Source organism: Lates calcarifer, linkage group LG17 (assembly GCF_001640805.2).
Source record: "Lates calcarifer isolate ASB-BC8 linkage group LG17, TLL_Latcal_v3, whole genome shotgun sequence".
Classification (NCBI taxonomy): Eukaryota; Metazoa; Chordata; class Actinopteri; family Centropomidae; genus Lates; species Lates calcarifer.
In genome coordinates, this window is record NC_066849.1 from 4,266,570 (window position 1) to 4,290,327 (window position 23,758).

General features: G+C 39.6%; 2 protein-coding genes across 3 annotated transcripts in view; both read left to right on the forward strand.

Moving 5' to 3' along the window:
* The first annotated feature begins 185 nt into the window (after positions 1-185).
* slco2a1 (solute carrier organic anion transporter family, member 2A1) lies at positions 186-16,417 on the forward strand. Its single transcript, XM_018670071.2, has 14 exons — positions 186-421; positions 5,528-5,665; positions 6,649-6,811; positions 7,366-7,578; positions 8,252-8,350; positions 8,452-8,591; positions 9,894-9,966; positions 10,110-10,274; positions 10,745-10,949; positions 11,748-11,895; positions 13,655-13,818; positions 14,532-14,596; positions 15,318-15,438; positions 15,560-16,417. The coding sequence occupies exons 1-14, from the start codon at positions 362-364 to the stop codon at positions 15,678-15,680; spliced, it is 1,875 nt and encodes a 624-aa protein (XP_018525587.1). The 5' UTR covers positions 186-361; the 3' UTR covers positions 15,681-16,417.
* A 1,377-nt stretch (positions 16,418-17,794) lies between these two features.
* rab6ba (RAB6B, member RAS oncogene family a) overlaps positions 17,795-23,758 on the forward strand; it is a 46,501-nt gene continuing 40,537 nt past the window's right edge. Inside the window, exon 1 of one of the 2 annotated variants that reach the window (XM_018669984.2) lies at positions 17,795-18,109. In XM_018669984.2, coding sequence (XP_018525500.1) covers positions 18,040-18,109 — 70 coding nt within the window. In that variant the 5' untranslated portion in view covers positions 17,795-18,039. The remainder of the gene's footprint in view (positions 18,110-23,758) is intronic. The other variant, XM_018669985.2, reaches the window with a different exon arrangement.

Below are 23,758 nucleotides of genomic sequence, written 5' to 3' on the forward strand. Positions count from 1 at the left end.
TGTCTCCTGAATCAAATTGTTTGTCGCATTTATGTATTTAAATACAACCTGTGAGTAACGGTGAGTAATATTTTTAATGTCACGAGTGACAAGTTTAGTCTCGCACTCACAGGTGAGTGTTGCGCAGGTTCGCTCGTGACTCAGCCAATCAGCATGGGACTGTCCGTTCCCAATTCACAACTTTCAAAACATTTACGCGTGGAACTGTGGGCTGAGTCCAGTTACATCACCGACACTCATACAAAAAGCTCTCCAGCTCACCGGGGGGGAAACAAAGACACCAACCTCGGACTCAAACCTCGAGAGGCAGCTTTCTAACTCCCTGGGCTCAGCGGAGCGCGCGAGGACACGAGCTGGTCTAATGGACATACATTCCCCCAAGAACATGAGGAAAGCTGGGACGTTCCGCTGCAACATTAAGGTAGGCGTACGCGCCGGAGGACAGGCTACATAGTAACTCTGAAATGTCTTGTTTTAACCTGCTGCACATGTTCTTACATTGTTTATGTAACCATATGTACCAGATTTATTTTTTACAGGATTGCATAACCATACACAAATAATAACAAAAAGATAAGTGATTTAATTATTATTTGTCCTGAGGTTGTTGTCTCCAGTGTGGTGAACAGAGCTTCACCTTAGACAAACAGGTTCTCAGACATAATGCCGAGGTGTTGTGCCTCATAACTTGAAGAAGGTCAGTCAGAACTAATTAAACCAGATTTAATTGCAGTTTTAGGCGTCATTGTTGCACATGAGTTGATCTGCTTTGACATAAGCCATGAAAAGAAGGAATTTTACAGCAATAAGTGACCTAAAACAATGATTTATCTTTGTTTTCTAAGTGAACGAATATTACCGTCACCTCAATCTGTTCAGGACAATCCAACGGTACAGTGATTTTAACACCGTGTTTCACAGACTACTCATTAAGCTAAACTGCAAATATAGATTTATGATAAATGAAATTTCCAGGGCTGCAGTTAATTATTGTTTTCATTATTAATTACCTTGTGATAGTTTTCATGATTTTGTCTGTAAAGCAAAAGAAATCAATTAAAATGCCCATCAGTGTTGTAGAACCCAGGGTGAAATTATAAAATGTCTTATCAGACCAACAACCCCAAAATATTCAATTAAGTTTATTGATTTTTCATCAGTGGCCTAATTGTTGCAGTTGCAGATATTTATGTGTGCTAGTTGGATTTGAATGGACGAAAGCGTTGATCGTTTTAGTTCTCCTCTAATGGAATACTTTATTCAGTCAGTGTTGACATGTGTGAACCACGCTGTGTTCCAAAAGGAGCAGTTGTAGTTAACTGTATGGCAGTAATGGGAAAGAAGCAGTTTGTTCCAGGGGCTGTGAGTAATACTGAGACAAAACTCCATGTTGCACTCTTGGTGGTTGCTTTCAAAACTCGGTGAGACATGACTTGTCCTCTTCTTTGTGCGAATGAGGTGTGACTAATACACCTATGTTCTGTAAGTTCGGAGGAGACAATGAAAGAAGTAATAACTTGAGCAACTTCTAAATTTCCAGAAGGTGAAGGTTTATTTGAAAAACAAAGCGTGTTTACCTTCAGCATTCTTACACAGACTGTGGTAGGTCCAGCTACTGCAAATCTTCTCCTGTTTATCATTTTAAGTCTTCACTTTAAGACCCCCCACCCCCGGGCCGCAGAAACCAAGATGTACAGATATAGGCAGGGTGAGGGGTGGAGGACAAACAGTGAAACAATTTAGGTCATCCTACAGGCATCATCACATCATTCAGTTTGAGAGGTCAGAGTGAACTTTAGCCTATCCTACACCGTATGAATGTACCTAAAGTTCAAAGCTATGTAATGGTAAATTTAGATAAAGGGAGTAGTTCAGACTAAGCAGCAGGTCATGTGTCAGTATGCTATTTCTGAAAGTCTTTCCTACAGCGGTGAGAAGTGGAAGCAGATGAGTATCTTTTAAGTTGTGTTGAGTCAAAGTGTAATGCCAGAACTCTGATTACTCTTGCCCTGCTGTCTACCAATTACAACAAAAGAGTAGAAAACAGGCTGATTTGCTTTTCACATGAAACCAAATCACTTTGCACTTACCAGAGCCAGCTGGTCGACGGTGGTTACACAGGGCGGTCATCAGTCATCTTTCCTTGGCATCAGTACATGCTGTACATCGCCTTGCTCTTTTTTTGCTCAGGTTCATCAGGACATTCTGTTTGTTTTCTTACAACTTTGAACTTATCTACTGTGGACTACACCTAGTCTGCACCCGGGGTTACACCATCAAATTCTCTTCAAGGATATCTCTGTCAACATCCGAGCCAAGTTTCTGCTCAAGGGCACATGCTGTTTATATCCTGAACAGTGGGACAGAAATGTTTTAAAGCTCTCGCCTCCTGTTAGCCTCTCTCCACACCTCAGTGCATCTGAGCACGTGGCTCACGTTTGTGGCTGTATTACAGAGTTAAAGTAACATTCCAGGATTAAGGGAAATGTATTCATTCACTTTCTTGCTGAGAGTCAGATGAGAAAATCTTGTTTGTTTAATGTGGCCAAAAAAGCAAACAAACAATATGCTGGTCTACTTGGCTAGACACACACACTTTTGGAAGTCACTGCTGCCTTACAACCTCAGAGTGAGAACAAAACCTTAGGAAGTCACTGCTCATGAGCAAGAAATAGTCCATCACTTCTGTAAAATCACTACCTGTTTAACTTTGTGTTTTTATGGATTAAATTTGAAATTATATGATATAATGTTGCATGTTTTAGAGCTGCTACCTTTGGACAAAGCCAGACTCAGTCTTTACGCTAAGCTATGCTAACTGTGTCCTAGCTGTATGTAGTATTACATGTGTAGTATTGATCTTCTTATTTTACTCAAGCACATATAGCATATATTCTAAATAGACTTACTATTGCAGTAAAATTGCACACTTACTCTTTTGTTCATGATGCCATTGTGCAGCAAAACTGTTTAATGTTTGTTTCACAATGAAGGGAGGTGATTTTGTGGCTTTTGTTTCTTTTAAGTATCCTGGGAGACTTCATACAGCTTTTCCTTTATTTCATTTTTTGACCAAGTAGGTCAGTCATTTTCCTCATGGAAATCCATGGATATCTAACGCCATAGACACACGTGTCCCTGAAATAAAAGCATTTCAAATTCAAGTCTGAACTTCCCTCAATTCTTCCCCTCACAGCAGGGTTGAAGGCTGGGACAATAACCTCCAGACAGACGGAGCTGAGAGTGTTCAAAAAGGATAAATATGTACACAATCCATGGAGAATCCAACTCTGCACAGCCACTTTCCTACTTACAAACATCAAATAGGCTTAAATCACTTGCATTATCAGTGTGGATAAACAGTAAATCTTGTGACACAGTGTTGACACACTGCAGCATTCAGCACCAGTTATATTTGTGCTGCTTCTCTTTTCTGCGGCTTGTAACATTGTATAAATATTTGATTGAGGTTTCAACATTTTGAAACATTCCTTCATTCAGAGTAATTTCACTGATTAATAATGATTGGTGCTAGAAAACACACTTCTTGCCATTTTTCAAGTTAAAGGTGAAATTTTGCACCATAATGGATTATGTGCTGTCAAAAAGACTTTTCACTTTTAAAGCCAAATTGTCTAAAAGCCAAAGAGTTGTCTATGAAAGGTGATATTTGTATCAGGCCTTATCAGCAGTGTTGATACTAATCCAACTTTGTTAAAACCCAAAGCCTCATTTAAAGAAACAGTCGAGAACCACTAACTTTTTCATTTAATCTTAATCACAAACAAAAGAACCTTTTTGTCTGCCTGAGCAAATAGGTCCTGTCCAATCATTTAGATAATTGAAGCCTACTTGATACAGAATGAGGATGAAATATTAACAACAGTATAAAAGCATCTATTGTGTGTGCTAACAAACCATAAAGCCAAGATTTAATAGGAGCATTAACTGTTCTGAGTCAAATGCATAGTTTACTCTCCCTCAGCCGACCTGGCAGGCGGTAAACCTACTGAAAGCTTGGATTTATCACTGTTTTCATAGCAAATTCACTCCTAATCTCAACACGTATCTTGGTGCATTCATGGCCCCCAAGCGAACAAACCCATGTACAGAGATTCTTCCGAGTGTCTGTGAACACCTCCTGACACACGGAGACAGGCGAACGGCTCTCCCGGATGACTGGGAATCCGTCCAGTGGCTGACTCCGATCTTTCCACATGTCTAGGTGTGAAAAGACAAAATCATGAAAGAAGTTGGAGACACATGCGTGTCAGTTGAAACAAAGTAACTGGCTGAGAATGATTCCAAAACCTCATCAATTAATCACACATTTCATTACTCTTTGCCATTAGACAGCACTAGTTGTCATATTGCTACAACTTTCACCCAAACAGCTCCTAAGACCAGAGGTGGTAACAAAGTACATTCACTTGAGTACTCCAGTACAACTTGGAGGTACTGGCGTCTTACGTAAGAATTTCCATCCAACTATCATGCTGATTTCAGAGGGAAATGTTGTACTTTCAGACCTGTAACTTGACTTTGTCTTTAAAGGAATGGTTCAACATTTGGGGAAATGTGTTTTCTTGCTCAGCATCAGATGAGAAGACTGATATCACTCTACATAATGAGTCACTCTCCTTATAAATTTAAGTATATTTAGGTGATAATACTTCTATACTTTATTGAAGCTGAGTTAAAGCTGTAATCTAACAGGCTTCATGAGGTCACATGTCGTTAAAGCTGCATGAATTGAGGTGTGAAATCACTTGGGAAAGGATGTCCGAATGACAATGTGTGTGGTAACTTTAACAGCCTAAAACATTTCCAGTGGATTTCTGCTGCAGGAAGATGCCTTCCTGTTGGGAAATATTTGCATGGAATATAATTTAGATGATTTATGTCCTTTAAATTGATGACTGCGGCTGAATCCTTGCCTGTTGTGTTGCACTTTTATGTTGTGTTGTGTTTTGAAGCAGCTGTTTAGTCTCTCCACTTTACAGATCTCCTCACTGCATTTTACCACACAGACAGTATTGCCTCGCTGTTTTGGTAGGCACATCACTGTGTGAACTAAATGTCATCTGACTGTTTTCCAGGGTTGAAAAACACTGGCCACATATGCAGTAACTGTGTGGTTCCTCTGATTTCATCTCTGTTCCTTGAAACAATTTAGGCCTCTGAGGAGGAATACATGTTAAGCTTTGAGCCTGTGCTGCTTCCAAGTGAGTCCAGCCAAGTCTTTTGCAGCTGATTGCACAAAATACACAGTTGACATTTATGACTATAACTTATTTTACCTCTGGTTCCATCACAATTACAAGCCTTTCTTAGAGCATGGACATTTGTCGTAAACATCTTTGTGGTTCACTTTTTTCATACGTGTCTGATGCCACAGGCAGATTGCCCCAAGCATTCAATTTCCAAAAATTCTTTCAGATTTTACGATTCTGTCCTTGTCTGTCTGTATCTTTTAACATGCCAGTATTTCTGTTCTCAAGCTTCCTGTACTGTCTGTCTGCCCTAGCTGTTCGTCCTGTGCCACGGCCTCCTGCAGTTCTCTCAGCTGCTGTACAGCTCTTACTTCAAGAGCTCCATCACCACAATTGAGAGACGCTATGGCCTCAGCAGCTACTCCTCAGGAACCATTTCCTCTCTCAACGAGGTAGGCGCCAACAATAACATACCCTCACACAGTTTGACATCATGATCACTTTATTTCAAGGATACCGATGACAAAGGAGGAACTGGAGAATAAGTAACATATCAAAAATCTCACTTCCTCACAGTTCAAGCCAGACTCAAGTATTTTGGAACAGTTTTATTACAGATACAGGGGTCAAGAATAATTAAAGAATGTTCTCTACGTGCACGTCGTGGAGGGCGCTGGATTTTTAAAGCTCAAGTGGGATTTAAATGCGTCTCACAGATAAATATTTTCCATTTTTTTAGGTTTCAAGTATCCATGGCCACAGGTCACTAGTCACTGATTGAATCACTATGTGGACATTTATCAAGTGTTAGTTCTTTTTCAGCTCAGAACCTTTCAGGATTTGGCTGCACCTTGCTGCACAATCTGAATTGATTGTATGGTATTTAATCAAAACACAGACAAAACCAGGACTATTCATTATAGTTTTGCATCTCCTCTCATCATGGTTATTTAAAGCTGCCTTTTCTGATTATGGATAAAACTAAGCAGTCATTCTTACTGACAAACCCACAGATAATTATCACCTAAGTTCCTCTAATTAGCCATAGCAGGAAGCTGTTTTTTCACAGGTGTTTAGTGAAACAGCTCTGCTTGACCAGCAGCAAATGGCAGAGAAAGTTAAGAACTAGCTTTTGAACATAGCTGAGCATTAAGCAGCTAAAGAGACAGATATTTTTGTTAAGAGATGGTGGAAACACAACTCTGAATAAGTGATGTTGCATGTCAACCATATCAAATAACATGAGGTTTGTGAGCCTGTTCCCATTCGCGCATAAGTGGCCAAATGATCTTTTTCAGTCTCTACATTTCTTGAACTTTTGTGCCCAAGTACATTTGAATGCAGTAAGTGTGAATGGAATAGTGTGACTGTTGTAAGGGGAGAAAAATTCTTCTTCTGCTTTGGATCCACTTTGAAACCTGTGTCTGTCTCTTAGGTCAGTAACAGTGTGCTGATCGTGTTCGTGAGCTACTTTGGAAATCGGGTTCACCGCCCTCGCGTCATTGGAGTTGGTGGATTACTCATGGCTGTCAGTGCCATGATCCTGACCTTACCTCACTTTGTATCCCAGCCCTACAAATATGACTCCGTTTTACACAGTAAGACACCACAGACATGAATACAAGGCTCCACTGCTTCTCTGTTTCCACTGGCACTCCCGTGACACTTAATGTGACTCAATCCAGAGCAGGGGACTCACGAATGTACAAACATGTCAGGGCAATTTATGAGACTTTATTTAAGGGTCTGTGTAGAACACTGCAGTACCTTCTCAGCAAAGGCTCCATGGCAGTCAGCAGGAGTCAAACAAGTATCTGGTGTTTGGCTCGCTGGTGTATTAAGAAAACATGCTGGTGCTCTCTAGCTGAACCTCTGCATAAATCTCAAGGAAATTCATAATCTCTATGCACTCATTGAAAGCTAAGGAGATTAGAATTTCCTCCAGGGCATCTAATTTGTAATAACATCTTCCTCTTCCTTTATTCATTTTGCCCTCAGACAGAGTATCTTGGCGTCATACATTGTGTCAGTGAAGAGACAGAGAAGCTTCAGGAAATTAAACTAGATGGACATCTTCATCTACTGACTTGTCATTAGTTACCACTGTATTTACTTTTTACCCGTCCCTCCCCTCTCCGTCTCTGTGATCCAGATCGCCAGGACATTTGCAACCTGCAGCAGAACTCGAGCGACTCTGAGTCTTGTGGTCGCAACGAGACCAGGCGCCTGGCCGACACCAACAACCTGTGGCTGCTCATGGCCAGTGCTCAGCTGCTCTTTGGTGTGGGCTCGGTGCCCATCCAGCCCTTTGGGATTTCTTACATAGATGATTTTGCGGGACCTGGAAACTCCCCTCTTTACATAGGTGAATGGCCTGTAGTTCACTGATTTGTTTAGATAAAGAGAACACAATCTGAGGGTCACTGTGTCACAAAGGGTGCTTCTGCAGGTTTGGATGTGGAAAAGCTCTTTAATACGGAGGCATGGAGACTCTCACCATTAATATTTTGTGACCTTAAAGGTTTTATGTGCAGTCTAAGTGGTTTTCAGATGTTGAGAATCAAAGGTTTCACATGCGAGATAGCAAAACTGGTTCATACATATATAGTATTATATAATCTGCATTAATTTTCTTCACTGTCATTTCTAGCACTGTGGCTAACATTAACAATCAGACAACAATAAAATTAGTTGGCATTTGTATCAGTTTCCTTCAGAATGTTTAAGATAAAATCACTAATTTTGAGGTTTCACAACTTCATGATTTTTTTCATCTCCTTTATCTACAGTCAGAGAGCTGTGAGAAAAATCAGTAATGAGGTTGAACCCTCAAATTAGTGGGTCAGTAATGCATGAAAGCCAAAATAAAGCAACACAAAATGTTAATGACTTGTCAAACAATAATGTCATGTGAATAACAAATCTTTGACAGAGATAGGATCTTGTAATCCTAAGGCAACAATTTGGCAAGAGAGTCGCAGAACAGCTCAACATTGCTACAGAAATTCTGCCTCACAGCCCACTCTTATCATTCACAGCCATCCTGTTTGCAGTATCTGTGTTTGGGCCTGCCGTTGGCTACCTGCTTGGCTCAGTCATGCTGCGGATCTATGTGGATGTGGACAGAATTGGTTTAGGTAATGATGAGGTCTTTTTACAGGCATCCATTATGGTCAAAGCAGCATAGATGCTTCACTGTTGTATGTGGTGACTCAGTGTTCATGACTGTTTCTCACAGGGGCTGAACAAGAGCTGAGACATGGTGATCCTCGCTGGGTTGGGGCCTGGTGGATGGGCGTGCTCATCACCAGTGGCTGCCTGGTTCTCACCTCCATCCCCTACTTCTTCTTTCCTCGTAGTATGCCTTCAGAAGACAATGTAAGTCATACTCTGTCTCACAGAGGTCTTAAGTACATTCATGTTTTATGAGTAAACATCAATTTTATGTATCTTTTCTAAAGTTATAATAATAGCTACTGTTATAAAACATGAAATAGCAAGATTAACTGTGATGATACTTCTTGTCTATAATATCCTGGTATCTCTCGTGTTTTACTGACACCCACTGGCTATACATCAGTATTGCAATTTTCCTCATAATTTTTTTTTACAGTCTTTATGGTATGAATGAGATTTCTCAGCATTAACATATAACTCATCATTATATCACATAACGTATCATGTCACTGAAAACATTTAAATTCCCAGAAATTGTCTGTATGTGATTCTTTTTGTGTAAATGATAAGGATCTAAATTCTTAAGTTTTAGATCAATCTGATACAAAATCTCACTGGGGAGTTGCCTTTTTGTCAATAATATACTGTATAGATTTTTAATATATATAAATTCAAAAATAATTAATCTAGAAAAATAAAGTAAACCTATGACACTACAAGAAAGACCAACCCGTGAATAGCCTACTTGGGTTGGGTTGTTCTCAGTTATTGGGAAATTGTAACCACTAAAGAGATGTCAATCTTCCAGTTAATATCAGAAAAGAAGCAAAATATTCTTGAAATGTTTAGCTAAGAATTATATATATACAGTTTACACAGTAACCTTAAAGTAATGCAGACATGACTAAACAGATCGAAACACTGACATTTCAATTCTACAAAAAATAGAAAACAAACATCATAACAAAGTAGTGATAATATCGACAGAAACTAACACATTTGGATCATGACAGGTGCACATTGGTCAAAAAAGGCTGGGATACATTTGTAAGACCTCAGTTTGGTTTGTTGTAAAGTAGGAAAAAGCAACATTTAAAAAAAAAATCTGTCGAGAGACAAAATCTCTACAGAAATATTCTATTATGGTGTTTGACAGTTTTGGATAATTTTGAATGCATGAACACTGTGGAGCCATTACACAGAACTGTCAATTCAGTCTAATGTTCCCACACTATATGAAAGCAGCAGGAAGAGACAAGGGCTTGATGTAGGAGAATGTGGCATGAAGGAGAAAAAAGAGGTGGGAGTAAGAAACTTTTGAAGTTTTACTTGATGAATCAAGTTTTCAGGGCTGCTGTGATTTGATACTGTATCATAAATGCCCCCATGTTCATTACATGCCTAATCAATGGTGAACTCTAAACATAGTTAGCAAAATGGAAGCTGTAATTATGCATGCACACATGCTCCTTGTAACACTGTATACGGCATATTATTTTCCAGGTGACTGGAAGTGAAAGTGACATAAATGACGACTTCAAGAAGCCAGATACCTCTTTACTTGATTTCCTGAAAAGTAAGTTTTTAATATGCAGTCTGCAAAATATCCAGATTTTTATATGATAACACAATTTTAGAGCATGCTCTGTAACAGCAGCGAGACTGTTTGCTGAAGTCTTTGATGGTACTAATCAGTGTATCTGTATGTGATCTCATCAGCGTTTCCCAGAATGTTTGTCCACCTCCTGTTGAGCCCTCTCTTCCTGATGCTGGTCCTGGCCCAGTGCTGCTTCTCCTCAGTGATTGCGGGTCTCTCTACGTTCCTGAACAAGTTTCTGGAGCGGCAGTACAGCAGCTCGCCTGCCTACAGCAGCCTGCTAGTAGGTAGGTACTGCAGGGAGAGCAAATGTAATGTTGGGGCTTCAGGAGAGGATTCTGCAATAAATTAAAATAGGCCTTAGAGTCAGTGTAAGCCGGCTGTTAAATAATTCAAGTCATAATGTACAGCATGGTATATATTAAACAATTTTTATGAATCCTCTGGTGGTTAAGTGAAACAGTCTATGATGCTCTGGAGTGTGTCAGCCAACTTGCACTATGGCCACTGTCCAAAGAGTGAATTAGGTTTGTGCTGTCAGCTTTTCTTACTCTTCATTTTATTTGGGTTTGTGTGTACTTTAAGTTTGCCCTTTTGCAACTATTATTTTTTTCTGGCTTCAACTGTCTTTTGTGTCATGTTAGTTTATAAATAAAGTAAAATAGCACATGATGTTCAAGAAATCCCTGTGGACATCTTTAGTGGATAATAAATGTCATCTTTCCGTGGAGATAACCAGGCTGTTTATGGTTCCCAGGTGCTGTGAATCTGCCAGCTGTAGCTGTGGGGATGCTGGTCGGCGGGATCATCATGAAGAGGGCAAGCCTCTCTCTAAAGACCATCCCACGTTTCTCTGTGGTCATGCTGACAATATCCACCCTCCTCTGTATCCCTCTCTTCTTCATGGGCTGTCCCACCCAGAAGGTCTCAGAGGTCAATCATAATCAAATTGGACAGTATGGGTGAGTGTGAACAGCGCATTTTCTCAAAAGTTTGGTCTCATTTTATTGTTTGTTTCTCTTCATGCAGAGTTGACCACCTAATTTACTGTGTATGACTCTTATTCAAATGCAATGAAATCAAGGAGCAGCCTTTCTCAAATGCAGAGAAATAGACTTATCCTGTTGCAGAGGAACAATACTTCCTCATTAGGTAACTGATTTTTGAGCACCCAACAGCAACTCCCTAAGTACTAAAATTTCATCACAGCTCACCACTAATGTTGGGCAATTAGCAGATGGCAGGATATGTGTTTTATATGAATGCACCAGTGGGTTTTAAAACAAAATCAGGGAGTACATTGTTTATAAAACAAATCCTAGTAATTACCATTTGGAACTGATGTTTCTGAAATGTGATTGCTATTTTGAAAGTAATTTATTCTGGGGTCAGTTCAGTGCACAGCACTCATGATACAGTGTCATTTCATTTCTTTGTTATAAATATGTACATTACAGGTTATACAGATTCAAGAACTGGGCTAAACTAGGTCAAACTCTCAGTATTATGTCAAACTGCAAAAACATAAAAAAGCATCCATGCTTGTGTTGCTTGGGATGTATAGAAAACATAAACAAGCTCAATAAGATTGACCAAAAATCATCATCATTTAAGCTTTCCGTTGATTATGTTCAGTGAGGGTGATAAATAGGTGGACAGTTCTTACAGGGCAGCTACACACTGACTGAAATACCTGCTACCTGTAACTGTCCCGCCTACTTTGTTTTGTCTTTGACTCTGCCTTTCTCTGCCCTCCACAGGTCACTATCCATGTGTTACTCCAACTGCTCCTGTCCTTCCAGCGCCTTCAACCCTGTGTGTGGTTCTGATGGTATAGAGTACATCTCTCCTTGTCATGCAGGCTGCACCAACTTCACCAAAGACCCCAGCAACGGCCACAGGGTTCAGGTCAGTTCCTCCTTTAAATACCTGCTCATGGTCTCCTCCCACAGCATAAATATCTGCAGGTTAGCCTGTTGTATATTGATATATTATTGTAAGAATACAACTGCACTTTTAGCTGCCTGTTTTATCTGGGGAGAATTTGTGTTGTTGCGATCATTCAACAGGCAACAGGCTTATTGTTCAACTGTAAATTACCTGATGCAGAGTAATAATGTAAGACAGTAGCACTAGATACGTTTATCCAAAAAAAAAACAAAACACAGAATCTATCAAGTCCAAGATGAGAGAATTTCTTTTTACAGCAGGGAATTCAATTTTCCTCCATAATCCTCTATAATTTTCTCAGTGTGGGATGAAGGCATAACATGGTCCCTGCCTTAGCACAGGATCTGTAAATTACCCTGTAAAGTTGTAATTAACCTTTAACTGTGTACTCGGGGGCAGCTAGAGAACTGCCAGGAATACATACAGCACATAAAATGCCATTTAGATGACTCTTCTCTTACACCTTGCCTCTTCTAGTTTCAAGTAGATACTAGCAACAGGAAGTGACTTTGGCCGTAGATGCCTCTTAAGATCTTGTTTCAGTGTCGTCGTATTTAGACTGTTGTTACATATTTCCCATATGATCCTTTAATTGATCACAGATTTTTATGCAGGACCAGGGACATGAAGTCTGAAACCTTCAGAATTTGTTTCCTCAGCCTGAAGTGGCTTACAATCGATGTCTAATAAATTTTTATTAGTCACAGAGCATATAGGTGGTGTCTCAAGAAGGACAAAACGTCAGTAGTTAAACGTCAAAGCTTGTGATTAATCTTCTAGTGGGTGGACTGTGTGACTGCTAATAGAGTATTACTCAGTTTGACTGAGCATGGAAGCCCACTGTGTAATACTGAGGCACAAACACAGACAGTGATGGCCACCACCAGTTTCATAGATTAATCCCCAGAAATCGCAGAATAATTATGCATCTCTTGTGCACATACATGTCCACAAGTGGGAAGCTGGAAGTTGAATTCAATCAGGTACTAGTCAAAAGGTCTGAAAACATTTTCATAAGCTATTTCTGTATTTTGATTTGAATAAATTATATAAATAAATGGTATCTTTTAAAAAATCCATTTTAAATGAAGGAGTCAGAAAGGTGTCAGAATGTCAGATTATTCCTCTCATTTACTGGACAAGCAGCTGGGGAAACATGTGGTCTTTACCCAAAAGTGTCCAGCAGGCAAGGCAAGTTTATTTATGTAGCACCTTATCATACACAGAGGTTATTCAAAGTGCTTTACAGGCAAAAGATAAAAGTACCATACAGCTTATTAATTAAAAGCAGTGGGGAAAAGAACAGTCTTTAGTTTTAAAAGTGGCTACCGTCAGGGCATGTCTTAGTTCCAAGGGTAAGTGATTCCAGTAGTGGGCAGCATAATCCCCACATTTGGTTGGACTCTGGGCACCATTAGATGACTCCCTGTAGACCTCAGAGACCTACTCTGTTTGTATTCAGCGAACATATCTGCGATACATTTGTACAATTGTTCTAAACCTTTGCTAATCATTGGCAACTCATAAGTAAGATGCACTAACTGTGTAAGGTAAGGTACACATTTTCACAGAAAAGTGAAAATTTGAGCTCACACTTTAAGTGTTTCAAGTTAAGCAGATACACTTTCTTGAAGCCTTGTGGGATAAATGAGTATCACAACAGATGTAGGACACCATAACATGAAGTTAAAAAGTTGTTTTCATTGTGTTTCTACAGCTATATACCAACTGCAGCTGTATATCTGGGAGCCAGAGTCACGCCATCCCAGCTCCCTGTTCAAACAGCTGCCCTCATTTACTCCTCCCCGTCATACTCGTCATCTCTCTGGCGTCACTGATCGCCTGCTTGACTCACAACCCCATGTACATGATGGTGCTCAGGTAAGAAAAGATGACAGGGTGCTATAATATTTATACACATAGATTTGTTATATCTTTTGTATGTTCAAAATAAGTTTAAAATTACCAGTATTGATGTAATAGATGGTGTGATACAATCTGCTCGGCCTCCTGTTCAAACACTCACTAGTGATTTTATTAAATTCATATTTCAATCTATTGCTTACCAATGCTGTATCATCAGGCAACAACGAGTCACTACCTTTTTTATTATCTTTCTGTTAGATAAATCCAAATCTGACTGTACCACTCTCTCTCCCTGCCTGTGTGGACCTCTGTGGTGTTTTATACTCAGAGGCTTTACAAGCTTTTCCTGCTGCAGTTAAACACTGAAGCTGCTTCTTGTTTTAACTGTCTCTACCAGGCACTTCTGGGAGTCAATAAAAAGTCAAACACAAATGTTAATAAATTAATGCACTAGACCCTCCACATAGGAGAGCTAAGAATGAATGGAAAACAAAGAGACCACACACAAATTGGGAAATTGGATGAGAAATTTGTTTTTACAAAGGTTTATAAAGATGCTCTGGTAGATTTATTTAGTGATCTTAAACAAATTAAGTGTAATAGTTGTGTTTTTAATTAAAATGTACTACTATAGTTGTCCAATATTGTATTATATTCAAGAATGACACAGTACACCAATAGAGAATGTAGGAATTGACTTCATTAATTTCTTTTCCTGTTAATTTCAGATCTGTTCCCTCTGAAGAGAAGTCATTTGCCATAGGAATCCAGTTTTTACTTATGAGAGTATTAGGTAAGTCACAAATAGACACAAATATTCTGCTCATATGAAAATCTTATTGTTGTATTAATGTTACACTGTCTTTCTCACTGTTATTATTATGATATTTAACAGATGTACGGGGGCCCAAATTGTCCAATATGAAATAAATAATCACATGAATAAATTGTATAAAATATATAAGGGAACTTATTAATTATTATGAATTAATTATTATTACTCACTATTACAGCATATTATTTCATTATTCTCCTATTTTGTGTTTTTCTAGTGTTTTTTTAAAATACATAAATGTGAATACAGAAAATGACATTTTAAAAATAAACTCCAATAAAACCAGTTTTGAATGAAAATATGAATAACTGAATAACATTTTCATAACAATAATAATAACAGGCTCCAGACCCCCTGCGGCCCTTAATGGATAAGCAGTATAGATAATGGATGGATGAATGGATGGATAACAATAATAACTTCTTAAATTATTTTACAAATTATTGGATAATATTTTGGTAAATTTCCCAGGTCACTTGGATGTGGAGCTGCTATTAAGTGCTACAACAAAATTATGGAGAGTAATTATATGTAACTTTGAATTACATCCATCCATACTATCTCATTCAAAATGTTATACTCATTTCAACAAAGAATTTTTTAGCAAATATTAGATTGCCCTCTGGTAGGCAATAGATGTGTTTACCCTAAACATAATCTCTTCCCTCCTCCCTCTCAGCTTGGCTCCCTGCCCCTGCTCTCTTCGGGATGGCTATCGATACGTCATGTATCTGGTGGAAACGTGTGTGCGGAAAGAAGTTTAGCTGTGGTTACTATGACAACAACATCTTGAGGAACCGGTCAGAAAACTTGTCACTTATCATACTTATATCACTTATTACACACATATCACAAACACACATTCAGTGGAGCCACATCACTCCTGAGCATCACTTATCTTTATTTGTTTGACCCCTGCAGATACTTGGGCTTACAGGTGGGCTACAAGATCATGGGCATTGTTCTGCTGATGATGCTGGGATGGAAGGTGCACCGGACTCAGGAGTACAGTCTGGAGAAGAGGCCTGAGGGACTACTGTGACCTTGCTGAGGACCTGTGTTGATTAAAGCCTCTCTGTTCAGTTAAGCTTTGCTTTGGTGTTAAACGTTTTGAAGAACAGCACACTGAGTCAGTGGGAGAAAGCCACAGACAAAACAGGCCTACACTGACCTCAGTTTCTGTAGGCCTACTTCCCCATGTGGTATGCCACTGGTTGGAGTTAAAATAGACATTTTCCAAATGGGAAAAGTTGTGATGTTTTTGGATGCTTTAAAGCTTGGAATTATTCTGCCAATATGACCCACAGAGTCAGGATAAGAGAGGACAGCTAAAACACCTCTCTTGTGTGGTACCTCACAACATTTTACATGGATCTGAAACCGGGACGAGAGTCTGACCAATGATAAAACAGCAGATAATTATCCTTGTATATTACTTGTTCCTGTAAGGTAGGAACCTATTCAGGTTTCTAATTTCAATGGGAACATATTTTGTAACTAATTAACTGTATAGCTTAATATTTAAGTTTATTTTTTATAGATGTTTGTCTCATACACAGAGACTTCTGTGATAACTGCAATACTCATTTCATGTAACATCACATATAACACTTGATTTAAATGCAATGCTAATGAAATTTCAGATATTAAGTAAACTGTTACTCGTAAATTTAATTAACCATGCACATTATGCTATCTATTGGTGTATATTGTTATTATTACAGTGGAGTGCATAGATGTGTAAGCATTACTGCCTAATAAATAATACAATACAATTAATCACCTCAGTGATATTTTATTCATTTCTGTCTCTATCAATGTTTTGCAGGTTGGATAAAGAATCTGGCAAAGTGAGCGGCCCAAAATGCAATAGGTTAGCTGCATGTCAGTTTGGTTTAGTGTTTTATTTCAAATTTGTGCCACTAATGAATATCAATTAAACTGGGTCTTATATTTTTATATACTCTTGTCACCCTGTCTAGGAGAAAGGCCTTGTGTGAAAATCTTATTTGAACAAAATTTTTGCAGTTAGGGTTTGTTTTGCTTAGTGTATATTCAGACCTGTATGTAATCAACTGACCACAAAACAAATGACATACAGAAAACCTGGGGACAATTATTGTTATTCTAGTACTGGAATACTTCTCTGGGTAAATAATGAAGCTACCACGTCTATTTTCTATGTGCACTGTATTTAATACAACCTTGAGGCTGACAGCACCATCACAACAACATCATTTTCCATTATCTAACCTTTTATTGATGGTGAAAATAACCATTACTTGCTGCTCTTTTAGTGGCCATCTTGAGTATCTAGAGGTTAATCTTGCTGCAAACAAAATAAAGTATCTTTTCTACAGGCATGGAATGTGTTTCACAACACACATAACAGTCAGCAAGATAGATAGATAGATAGATAGATAGATAGATAGATAGATAGATAGATAGATAGATCTTGTATGGCTTGTGCAAGGTTGGTACTGTTATGATGGTATGGCAAAGTGCTTTGTTGGAATTGTATAGATTGAGAGTAACTGCAAAGTGAAACTGTATATAGGCTACACACAGGTATATGATATACAGGTGCATAAATCCCTGTATGTTACACACCTGTACGTAGAATTCATATAAACCACCACCACCAAATTTCTTTCAAATCATTATGGAAAGTACAACTCAGCCTGTGGAAACAACTGTTTTCTATAAACCTGCCATCAGGGTTATCTCAGCTTGCATTGTGTGTGGAATTTGTAAAATTTCCATTATGGGCATTTTACCAACTCTGCCCAAGTGCATTTTGACAAATGTGGGATCCAGTGATTTTGAAGCTTAACCCAGACTAAAAGTAGGGATATTTCATCCTCCTCTGCATCTTCTCTTCTGCAGTACCCTTTTAAATATAATGTAAAATGTGTCCTATATTGTTTTTGTTGTTTTTTTGTGTTTTTTTTTTGTATGTTTTGTAGCTACAAAAACATTGTGCCATTTTCTTCATAATTTGTACTGAACAAAGAGAAGTTCATTCAGACAGATGAACCTAGAACACAGCAGCACCTCTTTCATGTCTGCCGCCCCCTCCCTGTCTCTTCCGACACATATGACGTCATTTTATATCACGGCTGTCAGTTTAGCGGAGAACGAGGAGAGGCCGCGCATGCGCGTAAGCCCTCGGGTTAGGAGGAAAAAAGACACCCCAAGCGTCACGGACCGGTGCAGCAGCAGTGTGTTCCCATCACAGAGAGAGAGAGAGAGAGAGAGAGAGAGAGGGGCTGAACGGGAAGCAACATCACCGCATTTTCCATCCAGCATCTTCACCGACCAACACCGAACTCGAGTGGGAACGCACAAGTACACTCAGACGGTTCTCCGGTGTCTAAGAGTTCCCCCTCCTCGAGCTCAAAATGTCCGTGGGCAGTGACTTTGGGAACCCTTTAAGAAAATTTAAACTCGTCTTTCTGGGGGAGCAAAGTGGTAAGACATGTTTAATTCTCCTGAGAAGTTCATTTTTTCGGTCACGAGTCAAGTGAACCCGTTGCACCTGCTCGCCAGTCAGCAAGTTCATCTTAGTGAAGAAACAGACATTTAGCTAGCTAGTCTCGGGGTTATGCTTCTCCTCTGAGTTAAATAGGTAAAAGTGAGGAAGAAAAAAATGTCTTTATTGGTGACATTTGAGTTCGTGAGAGTGAGGGTGGGAAGGGTAGGGGAGGGCATTCTTTTAATCAAATTACCAGCTTGTCAGGCTCCACACAATGGACCGGAGTGTGTGAATTGTAGCCTGCAGTCTCTAAGTTTAACAGTAACATTACTGAGGCACTAATGATGCTAATGCTGGGTATAAAGCGTTTAAGTGGGCTATTAGTTCTGAAACATCCTGGACTAGCTATTGGGATTTATACAGCACCAGTTGCAAATGAATAATGGTCGGAAAAAGCGTCTGAGTATTTGCATGTACTGTTCAGCCTCAGGTCTGATGCTGGGGATGATACAAGTTGGTAAATATTCCTGTGTGTTGAGACACACCCAGGTTGTCAGTGGCGATGAGATAACTTGTGTGGCTGCAGTCTCTGCCCTGGTATTGTTCCAGCCTGCCTGCTCAGGGCTGATCAAGTTTGTGTTTTTGCATACTGACTTGCTCTATGAAATGCTGTTTGGATAGGAAATCTCAGCATGACATGAAAAAAGCCTGATTAATATATCATGTTGTTGGAATTCATACCTGATTTATCTGCGTTTATCTCCATCCCAAGCTCACAAGCTTGCCCACACCCTCAGACAGTCAAAAGCTTCTCCTTGAGGCCATTGAGGCTTCAATGTAGCAACAAAATTGTTTTTCACAAGATTACAATGAGCTGGCTGAGACACGATTTGAATCTTTAGGTTTACTTTGTCTGTTGAACAGGGCAGGTGTGTTTATGGTCTAATTTAGAGGTGTTGAGCAGCCAAATGAACCACATTAGCCATGGTTCAGTCCTTCAATAGATCCTATTGATCATCCAGTATAGTTGGGTCATGCATTACATAGTATATTGTTCCATCTACTGTGGCATACTTAATTATCTAAATTATAGTAAATCTGACAATGGTTTATCAGATGCCTTATCTGAACGCCGACAATGCCGACAACTGATGATGTCCTACAGTGCCCATTGTTAAGACTAGGTGAAACAATTAATCTATCAGTTGACTGGTTGATTGACAAGAAGTCAGTCACCAGCTATTTCAATAATTAATAATCACTCTCTGGTTCCAGCTTCCTAATGAGAGCATTTGCTGCTTTTTTCTGTTGTGAATTGAACATGTTGACAGAGAACACATTTGAAGACAGAACATTTGGCTCTGGTAACTTATGGAAATATTTCATTATTTCTAACATTTTCTAGATGAAAGGATACATTGAGTAATCAAGTAATAGAAAAGAGGATCTCTAAATGAAAGCAATTTACCTACAGTGATATATACAAAGCTCTGAAAGGCCATACGCCTTGTTGGTTGGCTTTACTCTTGGGCAAATTTATGATATTAAGTGCCAAGCAACAAGCCAAAGGGGATTTGGCTGCACAAACATAATATCATGGAGTGTACTGTATTTGCCAGACCACAAAGCTGGCTGAATGTTTGGTCAAACTGTGGAGATAAAGACACATCATTTCCTATTAAGTCAAAGGTAAAGTATTAAAAGTTATAGGTTTCAGAATTATATGGCACAAATGAAATCTCTGTGCAGAGGAGAATAAATTGATTTAATTTTCACACTATTTTTGTGTGCGTGCGAGTGTGTGTGCTAAATAAGGCTTTATTTCAGGCTCTCATACTTTGATGGCCAAGATTTATTGCTTTTCTTTATTATCATTTAGAGTGAGAAACTGATATGTAGACGGACAGGTACATAAAGATACACAGGCTTTTGGAAGCAGACAAAGGTCTGTGGTGCTGTTTAGGTTTTCTGCAGCGCCCCTTTCTTTTCCTCCTCTCAGTGAAAGTCTTTTCATTTATTCTGTTCATCATGTTTACTCTGTAATATGGTTTTGTGCACTGAGAGTTTGTCAGCTCTACAGGAAATGTGGGGACTCTGTGGTCTGAAGTATCGAGTGTGTGTCATACATGAACATAAACTGGTTGTAGCAGACAGTATAGGCCTGAATTATTGATGAGGAACATCTCTCATCAATGAATCACTTCTCAAACAGTGCAACTTTCTTTTGTCTTCATTACAGCTTGAACTCATTTTCTATTGACATCGGGTCTTAAAAGATTCCTCTGTGGGGTGTGTTATTTCACTGGCAGAGAAATATAGGTATGAGGGTGTCTATCAATGTGTCTTTTGTCTGTCTGTCCTATTTGGATAATACATAACTGCTAAGATCTCAGAAATATTTTAGGTAGAATTAGCATTTCCTGTGATTACTGCTGACACTACCAGAGTATGGCAATTAAGGTAACTGCTGTAAAGTTTTCAGAATGATAAACCTTTGGCCTAATATAATCATTGATGTTTGCAAGGTTTTAAAAAGTGAGATGCTGCAGTTGACCTCATTCTGTAGCATCTTTGGTAAAGTTGTCTGGGTACTTGAGCTCTAAAGCCACTGGAGACTCTGCAGGTCTGTAGTGAGGGGTCCCAGCCAGTCTGGAGGAGTGCGTCTGTTATCACTGTGAGTGGATTTATTTGTCAACCTCTGCTCAACCAGACAGTGGCAGCTCCAGCCTCGTGTTTGATTGGGCTGTCTCAGGTGGAGCTGTGTCTCTCTGACATGTCTGCTATAATTGCAGCTAGAGCCCAGGCAGGCGTGAATCCCGTCAGCTCTGCCACTATCATTTATTAATGTACATGACTGGGCTCAAGTGTGTCAGGGAACAGGGGCATTGGTACAGAGACTGTGGTGAAAAGACCACTTGTTCTTTCTTGGCTGATAGTCCCCATGTACTGTGAAAGGCCATACGAGTGGAAGTGTCTGGAAAAAAAAAGGTGTCTATAAAGGGAAAGATAGCATGATGTTCTGTTTTTCATAAAAGAATGAGCTAACGTCAGGGAGGTGGGGGTTCCAGATTAAGTGGGTGGAAGCAGGCAGAATGTTAAATGAGCTGTCAGGAAGTCTCTCCTCCTGCATACTTCTTTTGGTGTTTTCTACACTGGCTGTACAAAGGAGGCTGGCTAAAGATTTCCTCGACAAAGCTGAGGGCTTTAAGCTGGCCAATCAGCTGTTTCCAAGTTTGTGTGCCCACTTTCCTGGTGGAAACAGCATTTTGTTCCAGTTCCAGCCTCAGAGCAATGAACCAGGTCCTTGTTAGAACACCTGAGATTACTGGTCTGCATTTATTGAGTCATAGATGTTTTGCCATAGACAAGTTTTCAAAGGAGCAATACTGCATGGTACTGTGTAAAAGCCAATTGTTTGGAGGTAATCCCCTGCTGCATGCTTCATTTCACCTCAGACAAACAGATGGGACTACATTTGGTAGATGCATCCGCATGGCTGCCATGAGATTCTGCTCACTGAATCAAAATGCCATCTTCAGTCTTTGACTGCACAGAGATTGTGATCACGCAAACTAGCCCTGGCTTCAAAATACTGCTGAATCACTGGACCAATATGCTTCAAAGTAGGGTTCACTTGGTTGTCTAATGCATCAATCACTGTGTTTCCAGGAGACAGCTTTCTGAGTAAATGAAACTATGGGTTTTGACTTGCCCTGGCATGGAGCAGCCGACACATTTCTTCACTGAGGCCCTGAAACCACAGACGCAGATTTTCACACACATGCACCCATCAGTAACATGCAGCCTTTTATGTAGAAATTCTACAATGATAAATTGGAGGGACGTGCAAGAATGATGAAGTCAAAAGCCACACACAATTTTCTCTGGATTGGTAACTACCACTGAAGGCTATAATGTGTTTTCAGCCTCTTTTCATACTGTAGACAGTGCAGAGAAAGGATCTTTTCCGTTTACATGGGATATCACATATTTCCATCTGACAGTATGCACAGTTGTGACTCAATGCAGACAAGAAGTCAAGTTTGATTTTATGCTGACTTCTAAAAAATGCTTCCGGGACATGATGTGTACATAGTGTATGTGGAGCATGTATGTGCACCCACTTCCTCACAGAAACTGCAACAAACACTCAGTGATGAGAATATCTTGCTGGTGTGAATTAAGAGGAGGTTGGAGATGAAATGTGTTGAAAACACTGCTGAGATTTTAATGTGGGTTGGTTTCTTGTTTTGCCTCAAATGTTCCAACTCTGTTAAACTTTATATTATGATATTATGATAGTAGAAGTGTCATTGTATGTATATGAAGGTTTTAACATTGTGATATTAAATCTTCATATATCTTCAAGATCAAGATCAATCTTCTTCTCTTCTTTTGTGGGTCAATCATGGATGAAAAACTAACAAACTGACTCTGTGAAAAGATATTAACTTGATCAATGTTCAGGGGTATAGTGTTAGATGTCACCCAATAATTTTATGTGTGGTTCAGGTTGCAGAGAAAGACACTGAAGAAAACTTAATAGGAAAAGCTTGTAGGAACCATTGATTACTGGGACAGAGCAGCCACATGGTCACCATTGTTTGACAACCAACATGATGACAGTAAACTATTGTAAGTCAATCCTGTATGGCTGGGGCTATAATTTGTCAAAGAAAAACATGTATCAGGCAATAGATATGTTAAAAATCTGTATTTGATGCAATGCTAACACAATGTTTTCTGCTTTTATTTTTTTTTTTGGGGGGGGGGGTTGGGGGGGGGGTTGGATGTTTTATTCCTTTATTGGATTATGGCAGTAGAGGAATGACAGGAAATGAAGTGAGAGAGACAAGTAATGACAACAAAGCAACACAGGACCCCCTCCTGGATCCCAGCCAGGAATGTTGCAGTTCAATGATGTTTATATCTCAGCATAATTTAATTCATTTATTACCTATACAGCATATTTGGTAAGGGTCATGGGGGGGCTGGAGTCTATCCTAGCTGACACTGGGGGTGGGGTACACCCTGGACAGATTGCCAGTCCATCACAGGGCTAACACATACAGACGGACAACCATTAACACTCACATTCACACCTAAGGGCAAGAGTCACCAATTAACCTAACCTGCATGTGTTTGGACTGTGGGAGGAAGCCGTAGTACCCAGAGAGAACCCACGCAGACACATTTCAACAAAAACATCAAAACCACAATGTCAGAATTAGTCGAAACAAAATCTTTCCTTGTTGTGCAAGAGAATGCTCTGTAGACAGCCTCAGGTGTGTTATGGTTGGAGCAGCTGAGTTCACTTGGCAAAACTTTGCAGGTAAGAGCAGGGAGTAGCTGATCACAGGATTGGACTAGTGTGTCCTCTGGTGCTCATTTCTCTTCTGCTTTTTCTGAATGTGAAACGAGTCATTAAATGAGAGATATTACTAATAAATATGGTTTAATATCTGCTCTCATGAGGGATCTGGACGTCTCAACATCCTCATGTTCCACTGTGACCGGATGCTGATGTGTGGCACTGCCAACAAGCTGTGGAGTAAGCTGGACCTTCAGCTTGTAGGATTTACCTTGAATGAGGGATTGAAGATAGGCTGATGGCATTGACTTGACAGAGGTGTGATGTTCCAGCA